A 13,912-nucleotide genomic window follows, 5' to 3' on the forward strand; every position below is an offset into this window, starting at 1 on the left:
TAAAAATAATAATAATATTTTTTTAATATATTTTTAAATAAAAAATATTTTCAAGACAACCACTGCCATAACAACAAACATCACCAAAATATCTGCTGCTTTCTTCTGTACAATAACTGCGTCATTCCTGCCTTCTCTCTAACTTGCTTGCCACACATCTAGGTTTACAATTCTTGGCTCATTGATCATTGCAAATAATGGGAATTTACAAGTCTTGGCTCAATGATCATTGTAAATAACGGGAGTTATTCGCCGTGAATTATTTTGACACTTCAATTTCCAAGTTGAGTATGGACAATTGGCATTAGTTCTTGTCAACAGTACTCTGTTCATGCTTTTGCGACTTAGACATTAACTCGCTGCAGCGTGGGATATGGCAAAGAAAATGAATGTTCTTGTTACTAATTCCTCCATTTGTGGAAAACTTATACTCAATCCGCTTGCAAACTTTGTATATTATAAGTTTACAACCCATATCTGTTCAGCAACATGGAGTGAAGGGCGAAATATAGATGGTCTCAAGAGGACTGAAACAGGGTCAATTACATTACAAAAGGACACCAGTTGCATGGATGTTTCCTCCGTTTCATATGGCAAATCTGCTAAACCCGTATTAGTAAACAAGTTTTGGTTCAAACTCTGCAAAATCAACAGATCCAGACTCGATTGGTGGCATTAGATATGCAGCCAAGATTTCAGAAACCAATGCTGCAACAAGGGGAATCCTCTTGAAGTTCTTGACCAAGGAATTGTCTTCGCTCTCACCAACAGCAAGCAACTTCTGGTTAATCTCCACCATCCTGTCCAACTTCCTCTTGAACTCTGGGTTCTCTACATCAAGCACAGCTGGGAAGATTCTCGCTGTGGTGCGGTTAGTCTGCATTAAGAGAATTTCAGAAACAAACTCGACGACTATCGAAAATCTACAACGTTTGAATCAAACATTCAAATCCATTAGTCTAGGCTATTGATTTCTTATTTCCCTTTTCAAAGTCGTCTAGGCGAGCAAAAGGAGATTTAACATCGCATCAACTGAAACATATCATTGGACATGAGAAAACTAAGCAATAAAATTCAAACCTAGATTGCATATTATATATAATTCAGCATGGAAATGGAAGCAAATGAAAAAACAAAACTCAGATGAGTAAAGCAGGCAGGTATAGAGCATTAGTCTCACCTCAATGATGACATGCATGTCGAATTCTTTGGTATTGAGTCCAATGCCTTCATAGAAAGCAGTTCGCTGGCAGTCGTTGAGGTACATTGTCACATACACCTGCAAAATCAAGTCTCTAAGCTGTCAGAAGCGAGGAAATAGACATGATATCATCCTTAAATTAGTCTCAACGTTGAAGGTCAATACTTTTGTTGACTGGTTAACATACCAAGAAAAAGCAACCTATATGGGATATCAAGATGTTTTAGTAAATATTTTCAATAATATCTAGTGGCCAATGGCTCATTGTACACACACAAGCATTTGCAGAAACATTACAGATAGTCTAAATATGGTATGAAAATGCATCTAGGGTAAGAAAGTTACCGATAGGCAGAAGAAACGTGACCACAACTTTGCCTTCCAATCGTTGAGGAATTGAGGCTGAGCCTTCATCAATGCAGAGAAGAAATCACCATGTCTGTTCTCATCCTGGCACCAGTTCTCAAAGTACTTGAAAATGGGGTAACACTGGTACTCAGGGTTTTCCCTGAGATGTCTGTAAATTGTTATGTATCTCCAGTAACCAATTTTCTCAGACAAATATGTAGCATAGAAAATGAACTTTGGCTTGAAAAATGTGTACTTCCTAGCTTTTGTTAGGAAACCCAAGTCCAATGCCAGATTGAAATCAGACAAACCCTTGTTCAAAAATCTGCATGCAATATAACAAAGGTCAATTAACTATACAAAGGTTCAATCATTCTTGGAGAGTAATTCACCGTGTGACACAAAGAAGGGTAAGGTTTTCACATACCCAGCATGCCTGGCTTCATCCCTGGACATGAGGGAGAAAATCTCTGCTACCACTGGATTGGTTTTCTACATCATCAAATGTGGATGATAGATAATTATACTGGAAAACAAGGAATTACATTATGCATGAAATTAGAGTGACTGTAGAGGCGTACCTTGAGTCTCCTTCCAAGCTCTTTGTAGAGAAGGAACCCAGAGAACTCAGCAGTGCAAGACCTCTCTAAGAACTCAACAAAAATCTGTCTCAAAGGCCCTTGCATCTTATCAGCAGCTTCCTTGAACTCCTTGTTCCTCACAAAGTGAGTCTGGTTGTAGTCAGTCTTGAATTCTTGCAGAAGTGCTTCAAACTCAGACTGGTTCAATTTCTTGTTGATTTCAGTATTGAAAAGGGTCTCCATTTCATCAAAATCAGTGGTGTAGAACCTCGGTGCCAAAAGAGTCTCTTTGATTTCACCTTTGTTACCTTTCTTCCTTGGCTTTGGGCTACTTGTTGTCTTTGCAGTAGCTGACATTTTGATGGTAATGAATTTGGGGTAGGAGAAACTTCTTGGATTTCCAAATTTGGGTGTGCTGCTAAATTTGGAGAGGGGTTTTACTAAAGCCATCTCTACAGCCATTTTTTCTCGGAGAAAGGCTCTCGCTTCGAGTGGCAATGGTGGTGGAAAGAAATGAGCTTTCAAGCGGGGAAAAGAGGGGCTACAAGCCTAAGAAGGATAGGATATGTGACTTATAATTGGTTGACAAGTGATTTAATCTCATCCAATGAAATCTATGTCTCGAAATGGGAACTTGACATATGTCAGATTATTATAGGCCTGCCTGATTTCTTTCGGTGGTTATGATAACTGTTATAAGATATTTTTTTAAAAAAAACTAGCAATATTTTATTTTAATTTTTTATAAATATAGGTGAATAAGATAGTTTAAAAAGATTTATTGAATTGATGCAATTGCCCTGGCTAAAGTCGGGTTGTAGGTTGATCTACTCAGTCGACTCTACAATTAAAGTTTTTTTTTTTTTTAACTAGGCCAACGAGGGTTATTATTAAAAGTATTTTTTGATATCGTTAATTTTATCTTGTTAAAATCTTTCCAATAACACTGTAGTAATTAAAATTTCAATGTACATCTAATGTTTTTTTCTTTTTTTTTTTTCTTTCCAATAACCTCTACATGTATAACCACATGAAAAAAAAAAACCGAATCAATCTTAGAAAAAATGATAAGAGATAGAAAAAACCTATCAAAAAGAAAAATAAATCTTAGCAATTTTACCCTCACAGATACGTTCACTCGTTTGCAGGTTTCTGGATTACTACAAAATGTCAGATTTACAACTTGCAACAACGTCAAGTCGGTGTTCGGTCAATTCCTGTTCTTTTTGCCGCAACAGCAGCATTGATGAGCTAGCATTCAACCTTTATAAACTTACAGCCCTTTGAAGCCAGTCAACTACCAACTAGTGCAATCACAGGAACAAGCTATCCTTTGTATATGATTCAATATATTTGAGCAACAGAAGATGTTTTCTGCAACAAGACCTGTCAAAGAATAAGTTAATGTCATTGGTAGAGAAAAGAAGAATGGAGCTTTAGGATGATTGTCACTAAACTCAGCAAGTAACTGAGTAAGAATCTAAGACATTCAAATCCGCTTCTCTCAATTTCCGATGCAAAATTTAGAATGATTTTTTGTGGATCAAGTTATTTATGTGGTGGATGCATTTTAATGAATAATCAAATCATCTCAATATTCTGAAAATGATATGAAGATGACAAGTCACTTCATTCAGAAATATGCACGAGCATTACAGTTCATTTCAATGCACCAGCAGGGACAGTTCCGAAAGGGAAGTTACATGTTATTCTCTATATGACGCAGCTAGTTTGGAGGTCAAAAGGTACAAGAACAGAAGCAACAGAACAATGGGAAAAAGGGCAAGATGCAAACCTCTATACTTGAAGAACCGGTGCTGTGGTTTGATGAGAATTGTGATCATCAGTACTGCCCTCAGCTGGGTTAGTCCTATCTTCAACAAAAGAATTATTGATATATACCCCATCTTCGGAAGTAGAGTTTTGCGAAGATTCTATCACTGCATTATCAGCAATGGCACTTTTAGCAGATTCTCCAGCTCCATCTTCAGCAATGGAAATTTGAACAGATTCCCTTGAACTTATAGCAGATTCCTCAGTCCATCTGAGGCATTTGGACAATGTACTGATTCTATTGATCCATTGCCAACAATAGAGATTTGAACTGATTCTTTCAGATCTAGCTCTCCATGAAAGGACATGTCCATGACTGGTCTTCCATCTTCCACCTTCATCTTTAAATTATCATCTGAATCATCATCATAATCCAAAGTTCGTAAAATTTCTGGAAGGGAATAATTACTAGCTCCTGCAACCTTAGCTCCCATTTCAATGTTGATTTTCCCCTTTGACCTATCCAAATTATCTCCAAGATTTGGTGTCAGAGATCCGACTGCCATGTGTTCATCTTCATCCACAAATGATCGGAACTTATTCATTGAAGGCAGGATCTTTGAGAAAAAGATTTCTCTAATATTTCTTATCACTCCCCTATTATATGGATTCTCCTTCTTATCATACCGGTAGCGGAAATTCTCATATGTAGTCTGTATTAGGAAAAGGACCAGAAATTGTCAAATATGATTCAAAGAATAACTAGTTGGCCAGTGTATTTTGGGTAAGAATGCACATGGTTTGTGCAAATCAGATAGGAATGGAAAGCTGTGAGGCCACCAACAAACCAGATAGTTATGAAGCAGTAGACCATGAGAAAATCAGCAAGTATATCGTGTGTTGCAGTTTTCCAAACATTTCTCTTTCCATTAAGAATGAAGATCCAAGAAAACCCGAAAATGTATAAGCACAAGATGGTTGCTGTCGATATAAACATAAAGAAGAACCGATAGTTACGCTGCAAACAGAACAAGACATGATAACACAGTAAGTTTCCCACAGAAAGGTAACAGTGTGTGATGCAGCCATATTAAAAACTGTATGGATTGATGAGAGTTGTTCTGCTTGGCTTCGTAATTGGAGTCTACATTTTTTTATTGAAAACATATAGCCCCAAAAAGTAAAGGAAACTCTAGTAGCCTAATTGTGCCTTGACTTTGTGTATCCTGGCTTTTAATTGGTCATTTGTGAGTTTGATTTTTGCAAGATTACTGCTAAATGCCACAGAATTGGCAACAAGCATAATATGGATATCAACAATAAATCATGTAATTCCTAACATCTCAATGTCTTAGCCTTTTCCATAATAAGAGACCAAACTTCGCCTAAATAGTCCAAAGAAATTATCAATATTAATAGGAAAGTATGGTATCAATAATTAAATTGGGGGAGAAGAGTACAACAAGGACACTTTCTTTCTTTCTTTACCATAAAAGGAGAAGCAGAATCCCATCAAAATACCGATTGAAAGTAAATGCTGTACAGTTTGGATGGTAGCAAAATCCATGGAAGAAAGCATGAATCAATCCATCATAACACAAAATTTAAAGCAACTAATACTGACATCAGGTAGCAATTGGATGCAGTAAGACCAGATTCAAACACTTTCAGATTTTGACACACAAATTATAGCTAAGATCGATACGGTTAATAGGGCAATCAAGGAGCAGCAAGTACCATAGAAAAGGATCCAACATCTGAAATAAACAATGAGAATGGCAAGGTATGCTAATAATTTCCATGGCTGTACTTAGTAATTGATCTCCATGCACATCCGGTTAATAGAACCAAAAGAGGAAGGTTTTCAAAATATTATTTATTTCTTACTACATCTTCTTTCCAGAACATACAGATAATCTACAAAAAAGTTGAATTTGTTGGTTGTCCCACCAAAAGAAATAATGTGTATCTAAATGAATTTGCTTGGAAAACATAAATTGCATCACAAGAAACTTGAACTTACTATTCCAATGCACTGGCCAACCCATGGACAGTGATGATCAAATCTCTGAACACAGTTGTTGCAAATTGAACAATGAGAAGCACGGGGAGGACGATAAAGCAAACAGGTGTCACAGTACTTAACTTTCACAGTGTGGCCATTTACCATCGCGTCTTTTGTCCGAGGTAATCTCAAATAGGGGGTTCTCCCCCTGATCCATTCCATTGACGGGGTATTTGCACCACCTGTTTCATCTGACTCGGTAGGCCTTGTATTTCTACAGACTATTCCAGGATCTCGGAAAGATGTCAAGAAGAGAAATACTAAAGTCTACAGAAAAAAAAAAGACTTTACAAAGGAATTTTTCATGATCTGCAATAAGAGGTAGTTTGCACAGAAAACACATGCTGCAAAATTTGACTACACATCAGCTGACAAAAACTATAATCTCAGAAGATTTTCATTTGGTGTTGATTTAAAATCAAATATTTTGTCTGGAAATTTTAATTAAATAAGAAAATTCACATCATATGCAGCAAAAGAAATATCCCATAAAGAAGCCAAAGAAACCACCAAATCCCACACATTTCATTCAATTGCCGTGCTTCCCTATGAAGAAGTAAATAGTAGTTCTGCCTCTTTGAAGCCAAAATGGAAAAAGAAATACTTACTAATACAGTAAGGATGAATCCAACAACTAATACAGGATACCACCGGGCATTTACAGAACCTTCATCCACGATCTTATAATAGACTTTGATACAAAAGGCAATAGCAGGGGCAGCGATAAGAAGTGTTGTTAGAAAAATTGATGCCACATCAGGGCCAAGGATCAATCTCCCACCGCAGAAAAATCTCTGATGAAACCAAAAGAATAAACAACTAAAGATCATCAATGCTACAATTCCACAATAGGAAAGGGTAACCAAGAAATTTTCAAAAATCTCACGTGATTGTGTGCATTTCAAATACAACATGATCAATAATCAGCAAATTTGCGACTTGAACAAGTGAATCAAGAAATGGTCACCAGAAACTACACGGAGTTCAAAGACTAACCTAACTAATCTACTGACAAAGAACAATGAACCAGATACAGATTTTATTAAGTTGATTAAAAAACTTGGAATATTGAAGGTGAAATCTAACCAAAAACAGGACACGCTTCTTGCCACTAATCATGATCAAAATTGCAGGGTGAGATCATGAACAATATCTAACCAAGTTCAACCCTACACAAAATGACTTCAACAACCAGTTCAATTATGATCAAGAAAAATTAACATTTGTTACCACTTTTCAGTATCAATCTAAACATTTCATAAAAAATAACAAAGAGGATAAAAAAGCACTCACTTCCACAATGAAACATTGATCACAACCAAGCCGACCTCCATGATCAACAAAATCAAATTGCTACCCCAAAAAAACCCAAACTTCCAAATCTGCAGAAGTACACGCATCCAAAACATAGAAAATAACCAAAACCCAATTCAACACATGATCAAACAACCCCATAACACCTTTCAAAAAACAAAGTTGACACATAAAGAGAGAGAAACACTAACATTGCTTCCTTTCCAAACTTGATAGAGCCTCTTAGGCTTATGACCCTTGTCCATCCTCCCTCCTCCTCCTTCTCTAACAGGAGAAGCAGCAGTAGAAGAAGAACCCGATTTCGGATTCATAATATTCCACCTCTAAACACTCACACACACACCTTTCTTTTTATTTATCTACACATACCATAGCCAAAAAGATCCGATCTGTCTTTCCTTTTTGGAAATGCAATGAGAACCCAAGATTTGTAAATATCAATGGAGTGGAAATGTGAAAGAGGGAGAAAGAAAGGGAAGGTGGAGAGGTTTTTGGATAAAAAAACAGGTGCTGCTTCTATGCTTAACCAAAAATCTCTCTCTCTCTCTCTCTCTCGGTGATTATACGAAGACAAAGATTCTCTTATCAATTCTTGTAAAAACTGAAACTTTTCCAATACTATTTGGAATTGTTTCGTTCATTCTCTCCCTTTAGACAAAACTCTGTTAGAGTGGAAAATGCTGGCGATGAGTTCGGGGCGGTCGTTTCAATTTCTCGCGGCTTTTCTGCCTGAATTTTATATATATATATATATATATATATATATATATATATATATATATGATGAATTCAAAAATGAATTTGTATAAAACTAAATTTATTTCTTTAAGTGTAGAAGGTGTCAAACGACGCTGAATTATTTCTAAAAATATATTCAATGATCGAAGCTTTAAATAAAATTGTGACGCAGGAATTCTTTTAGAAAATATATATTTCTAATTTTTTTATTTGAAAAGAATTTATTTTAATTTATTTTTTTTACATAGTTTTTTCCATTTTTCAATATAAATATTTGTATTAGTTATCATGAGAGTTTTTATATACTTATAATGTTTATAGTGGTTGAAGGTTTTGATCTATAATAAAAAATTTATTATTGATTATTGTCATCTTCATCAAATTGAAAAGCTAATTAGATCCTTTTCTTAGTTAAACTTGAATTTTTATTTAATTAATGTTAATTCAAGTATATAAGATGCATATGATCCTTATATTCTAGCCTCCAAAAATGGATTAAATTAAAAAAAAAAATTATGCCTTCCCTTTTTTTCTTCATTTCTAATTTGATATAGTTTTAAGAATTGAGGTATGATAACCGTGTATATCTCATATATTTGAGTTGATTAGATAGAAACCTGGATTTAGCTAAAAAAAATAATCTAATTAGCTAAAAAAATAAATAATCATGGCTCCCTTCCTTTTTTAACCTTTCATTAATCCATTAAAATAGAATACTTTTAATAGCTTGATTTATTTTAATAAATAAAAAACCTGGTTCTATCGAAATGAAAATATATATTTTTTATTTTTTTTATATGATACTTTTTTAGTTTTATTTATTTATTTGAAGGTGATATTTATTTTAATTTATTTTTTTATTCAGTATTATCAAAGTTTTTAGTTTTTTCTATATAAAAGTTGTAATAGTTTTTTTTTTATATATATAAGTGGAGACATAATGAATAAAATTACGATATTTATTATGTTTTTGATCTTTGAGGGTTTAGACATATAATAAACTCCTTTATTTCTCTCTTTTGTCTTCATTAATTAGTATTAGAGCCCAACAATTCCTAATGATTTTGATTGAAAGTCATAGAGAATATATATTAGAGCTTAACGATCTTGGTAACCCTTTACTTTGTTGTGTGTTGCAGATAACCATGGCTGGAAGATATAGCAGAACAAAACATGCTCGTGTACGAGGAGATAAGGAGATTCCTCCTTGAGGGAAAAAACATCCAAGAACTAGTGTGTGTTTTTTTTTCGTATATATCAGTTGTTATCATTCTAAATCTTGGTGGTGGCACTCACAATGAAGTGATCATACAAATGTGTTATGTTAAAGATTTATGATGGACAACCTGTATAAAAGTGTTGTGTTAGGAACTTATGATGTGATGATCCGCATAAAGGTATTGAGGGTTTATTATAGGGTGATCCATGCACAAAAAAAGGATGTTTTTAATGGGGACAATTTTTAACTAAAAACTAAAATCGAGAACGAGTTCCTTTCAACCCAAAAGACTGATGCATAAGTTTTTTTTTTTAAATAGATATATATTTTTTATTTTTTCAATTCTTTATTATGATTCTTTTCTAGTTTTTTTTTTCTATTTGAAGAAAATATTTCTCTTAGTTTATTTTTTTTCTATTTAGTATTATTAGAATTTTTTATTTTTTTATATAAAAATTTATAATAGTTTTTTGGCATGCAAAAACATAAATAAATAAAATTAAATATTTTGAGCGTCTTCCTATACCAGTGATGTTTTTTTATCTTTAATGATTTCTTCATATAACAAATTTCTTTATCTTTTATTGCGTTTGCGTTAGTTTTGTTGTTCGTTATGTTCTACCTTTCATCCCATTTTCATAAAGTTAATTTTCATGATGGTATTTTATATGTGAAGATAATGAATTTTGTTACTTAAGAAAAAAAAAAAAATTCCATGCATGATTTTTGTGTTTGCAAGTAGTGGACTATAAGAGCTATCTGTCTTGCCGAGAATGCCTCCTTTTTGACATTTTGTTTTTGTACAAAGGAATGGATTATGATTCAATTCAACAAAAAAATGTTCACTTCGTTGTTTCTTTACAGCATTTGATAAATCAAAAAGCTTTCTTTTTTACCTTCTACCATCACTGAATTCAAGCTCGTTAATCTATCAACTGCTACAAGACGGCGACGTGCTGTTTCGGACCTGCCAAGTTACTTTAGAAATGAGTTCTATACGTATTATTTTGCTGGATTATCTATGATTGTACTATCCTGAACCTTCAGAGACTTATGAGAGAATACTTCATGCACATGTCAAAAGAACTAAATTTACCTTGGATGAATGTCTGGCTATCATGAAAGCTGTTGTTTCCTGTTATCTCCCACAGGATTGCTTTTGTCGATGGAGATCTGCGGTGAATTTGGTTGTTCTTGATCGGCAGGGAATAAAAAGGGGTCAAATGCAGGTTTTTCTTCTCCCTTTTTCTTCAAATTATCATCAAGACTGCCATAATCCAGATTCTGCAAGATACTAGGGAGATGCATGGCTCCATCCTTGCCAAATTTACCTCCCATTTCTATGTCGAATTTCCCTTTCCCAACGAAGTTTCCATTTATGTCCGAACCACCCTTTATAGAATCATCATCTTCTGTCACCCATTCTCGGAAATTGATTGCTGAAACTGGGATCTTCGAGAAGAATACTTGTTTAAAGTTCTTTATGATCCCTCTGTTGAAGGGGTTTTCCTTCTTATCATAGCGGTACCGGAAATTTTCGTAAGTGGTCTGTGATGAATGAGAGGGGAAAAGATTAGACGCAACAGTGGAAAACAAGGAAAGATTCTAGCTAGAGGCAAGTTACAACATAATAATTCTCTTTATTATATCGAAAAGAAAGTGGCAGCACGAAATATTAGTTTCTGTTAATCATCTGTAAATGCCATACCTGGTTGGTGCTAATCAGGTAGACGTGGAAAAGCGTTAGCCCACCAACAAACCAGAATGCTATGAAGCAGTATGCAATGAGAACAACAGAGAGAACGTCATTCGACATAGCACTCCATAAAGTTCCATGTTGCCGGAGAACATTAAACCAAGAAAATGCAAACACATATATGCACAAAGTGGTTGATGAGGTTATAAAGCCTATGAAATATGGATAGTTGCGCTGCAAGCGGATCAACACAGAAGAAGCTGATTAGTGTCTGTCAGAAAACAGCTACTAAAGCAGGAGAAGCAACTTTCAGCTTTGATTTCATTCTTGCATTCAAAACACGAGCCGGAAAGATGGTTGATTGTTGATGATCCATGTTAAAAAATCCGTGCAGATGTTAGCAGAAACGTCCTTAGATTTCAGTTTGCATGGAACATTCAAAATCTCAAAGAATCTTGAAATCCTAAAGAGTTCCAAGAAGCAACTTACCCGTCCAATGCACTGACCCACCCATGGACAATGATGATCAAACTTCTGAATACAATTGTTGCAGATGGAGCAATGTGAAGCTCGTGGCGGACGATATAACAGACAAGTGTCGCAGAACTTCACTTTAATACTGTGGCCATTAACAATTAGATCCTTCGTACGAGGCAATTTCACGTCTGTAATTTTGTTATTAACCCACTCCATAGATTGGGAAGGGATGCCAACCGATTCATCTGATTCAGGTGGCTGACAGTTCCTAGGGATTATTCCTGGATCTCTACCTGATGTCATGAAGAGAAATACGAAGTCCTGCATGACATTTTTATTAAACTCAGAAATTATTTTCTGAACAAGACCAGTCATTACCAACAAACTACACTTTACCAACCATAATAGCGAGGACCAATCCCCCAACTAGAACTGGAATGTCGTAGCAGGGATCATCTTTTCTGACTAACAGCAGCAGCATCTTTATGCAGAATGCTGTTGCAGGACCTCCAATTAAAAATGTTGTCAAAAATAGAGATCCTGCATCAGGACCAAAGACTGCTCTCCCACCACAGAGGAATTTCTGATATTAGAACGGGAAGTTTTGTTAGTCCTGGTCTAGAAAAACAACAATCTGTAACAACAATTTTCTCATCAAATCCATCTCCAACTACTGCAAAATACTCATCGATTTCGATAATGATCCGACAAAACTCATTTTCGAACACATTTACCAATTAGAAATCCAGGACTCTTTCCTCTGATTAACTAAAGTCTTACTGATAATCATGGCTGACATTTTCTGTCAGGCAAAACGGGAAAAGGCAGAAAACGGTGCTGATTTCTTCACATTCCATCATTTATATATTCAAAGGCAAAGAAACATTGGATTAACGCAAGGCAAATTGATTAGATCCCCTTCAAGAATCATTAATAATCAAATAAATGGCAAAAATAAAATGATGCAAACACCAAATCATCACAATTTCTTGAATTCATAAGAAATAAATCAGGCAATTCACAATAGATAAAGAATGAGGACATGCAGAAGGTGGGAAAAGAGGATTGATTACATTGTTACCCTTCCAAAGTTGATAGAGCCTCTTGGATTTTGTTGTGGGAGAAGGGTCCATTGCTGCTGCCTATAGGAAGATTTTCAACTCTTGTGTTTGTTCGTCTTCTATTGACAAATATTACGCAACAAAACCTCCTTGAAAATCAAACCCACATGAAACCCAACCAAATCAAAACAAAATTTCTTTTTGAAAGAAAATGTTTTGGTTTGGAAAGAAATCGAAAGACAGGTGGGTATTTTTTCTTTTACACATTCTTCTCTCTTCGAGACACAAGATGATACCTACCTGTCCTTGATCACAGACACCAATCCTCTGACTAATATCTGTGTGTCTCTCTCTCTCTTACAACCTTTGCTGTCAGCTTTTCCTACCAAGCAACGATTTCCAACGGTTTTTTCGCGGGTGCTAAAGTAGTTAAAATAAGCTGCAATTTTAGAAAGAAGCCCCAAGTGTTTTTGTTATTTTAAGATTGTCTCTTTTCAAAGTTCGAAATTTTTAACCATAGTTATTAAACGAATAGCTCGAACCAATCTTCTTTTTGTTGATAAAAAATTCAGAGTAGTTTTTAACTAATTAGTCTAATAAAAATACCATTAAATTTTACATACACGATATATCCTTTAACTAACCTTATCTAAAACAAAAACCAAATTGATTATAGTTAATTAAGTGACAACCTCAATCACTCTTCTTGCCAGGTCGTTTTCAGGAAAGTGAGGGGACATGTAGATGTCTAAAGAAAGAAATTGGCTTCCACTATCATTATTTCTTGCACGAAATGAAACTGCACTCAGAAATCAGAATAATTAACCATAACATGCCTGTATTTGCACCGAGTTTCAGCTTATTTTAAATTATTTTTTTATATATTTTTAAATCATTTTAACATAATGATATTAAAAATAAATTTTAAAAAATAAAAAAATATTATTTTAATACATTTCCAAATAAAAATCATCAGTTATCCCAATTTTTTTTCCCTGTGTTACACAAAATACCCACAAAAGCTGCACAAATTTTAAAAAATCATCTTAATATAAAATAAGCCTTTTTTCAAACATTTTTTTTTTATGGGAAATGATGCTTTTGAATGAAAAATACGGGTTTCACTGCAGATGCTGTTAAGTAATATTTATCTAGTTTTATTTATTAAGGGTAGAATAGTATTTTCAGTTTAACCTATATATAATTTCTTTGTATTTAGGTTAACTTAAGCACTCATAATAAACATATTATTGAGAATTCTAGCCTCCTTTTATGTTTCATCTGAATTACTTTAACATGGTATCAGAGCCTAGTTGATCGAACCCTTGGTTTGTTAATTTTATGGAACTCGCTGTCCTTGTAGAAATCATGTTCACCAATGTCAGAGCCACTGCTCGTATCAAAATCATTATCATCATCCACTTCATTCCCTGTAGGAT

General features: G+C 34.5%; 2 protein-coding genes and 1 pseudogene across 2 annotated transcripts; all 3 read right to left on the reverse strand.

The window, feature by feature from the left end:
* Positions 1-374: 374 nt before the first annotated feature.
* On the reverse strand, positions 375-2,680 carry LOC7495664 (magnesium-protoporphyrin IX monomethyl ester [oxidative] cyclase, chloroplastic). Its single transcript, XM_002308810.4, has 5 exons — positions 2,131-2,680; positions 1,977-2,041; positions 1,547-1,874; positions 1,181-1,279; positions 375-877 (listed from the first exon to the last, which is right to left on the reverse strand). Exons 1-5 carry the CDS (start codon positions 2,590-2,592, stop codon positions 614-616), a joined length of 1,218 nt encoding a protein of 405 aa, XP_002308846.3. The 5' UTR covers positions 2,593-2,680; the 3' UTR covers positions 375-613.
* A 540-nt stretch (positions 2,681-3,220) lies between these two features.
* LOC7479629 (probable protein S-acyltransferase 4) lies at positions 3,221-8,005 on the reverse strand (annotated as a pseudogene).
* Positions 8,006-10,003: 1,998 nt separating this feature from the next.
* LOC7479630 (probable protein S-acyltransferase 1) lies at positions 10,004-13,109 on the reverse strand. Its single transcript, XM_002308812.4, has 6 exons — positions 12,486-13,109; positions 11,813-11,995; positions 11,425-11,733; positions 10,948-11,169; positions 10,336-10,787; positions 10,004-10,206 (listed from the first exon to the last, which is right to left on the reverse strand). Exons 1-5 carry the CDS (start codon positions 12,543-12,545, stop codon positions 10,356-10,358), a joined length of 1,206 nt encoding a protein of 401 aa, XP_002308848.3. The 5' UTR covers positions 12,546-13,109; the 3' UTR covers positions 10,004-10,206; positions 10,336-10,355.
* Positions 13,110-13,912: the final 803 nt, after the last annotated feature.

The sequence above is a fragment of the Populus trichocarpa genome, chromosome 6 (genome assembly GCF_000002775.5).
Source record: "Populus trichocarpa isolate Nisqually-1 chromosome 6, P.trichocarpa_v4.1, whole genome shotgun sequence".
Taxonomy (NCBI): domain Eukaryota; kingdom Viridiplantae; phylum Streptophyta; class Magnoliopsida; order Malpighiales; family Salicaceae; genus Populus; species Populus trichocarpa.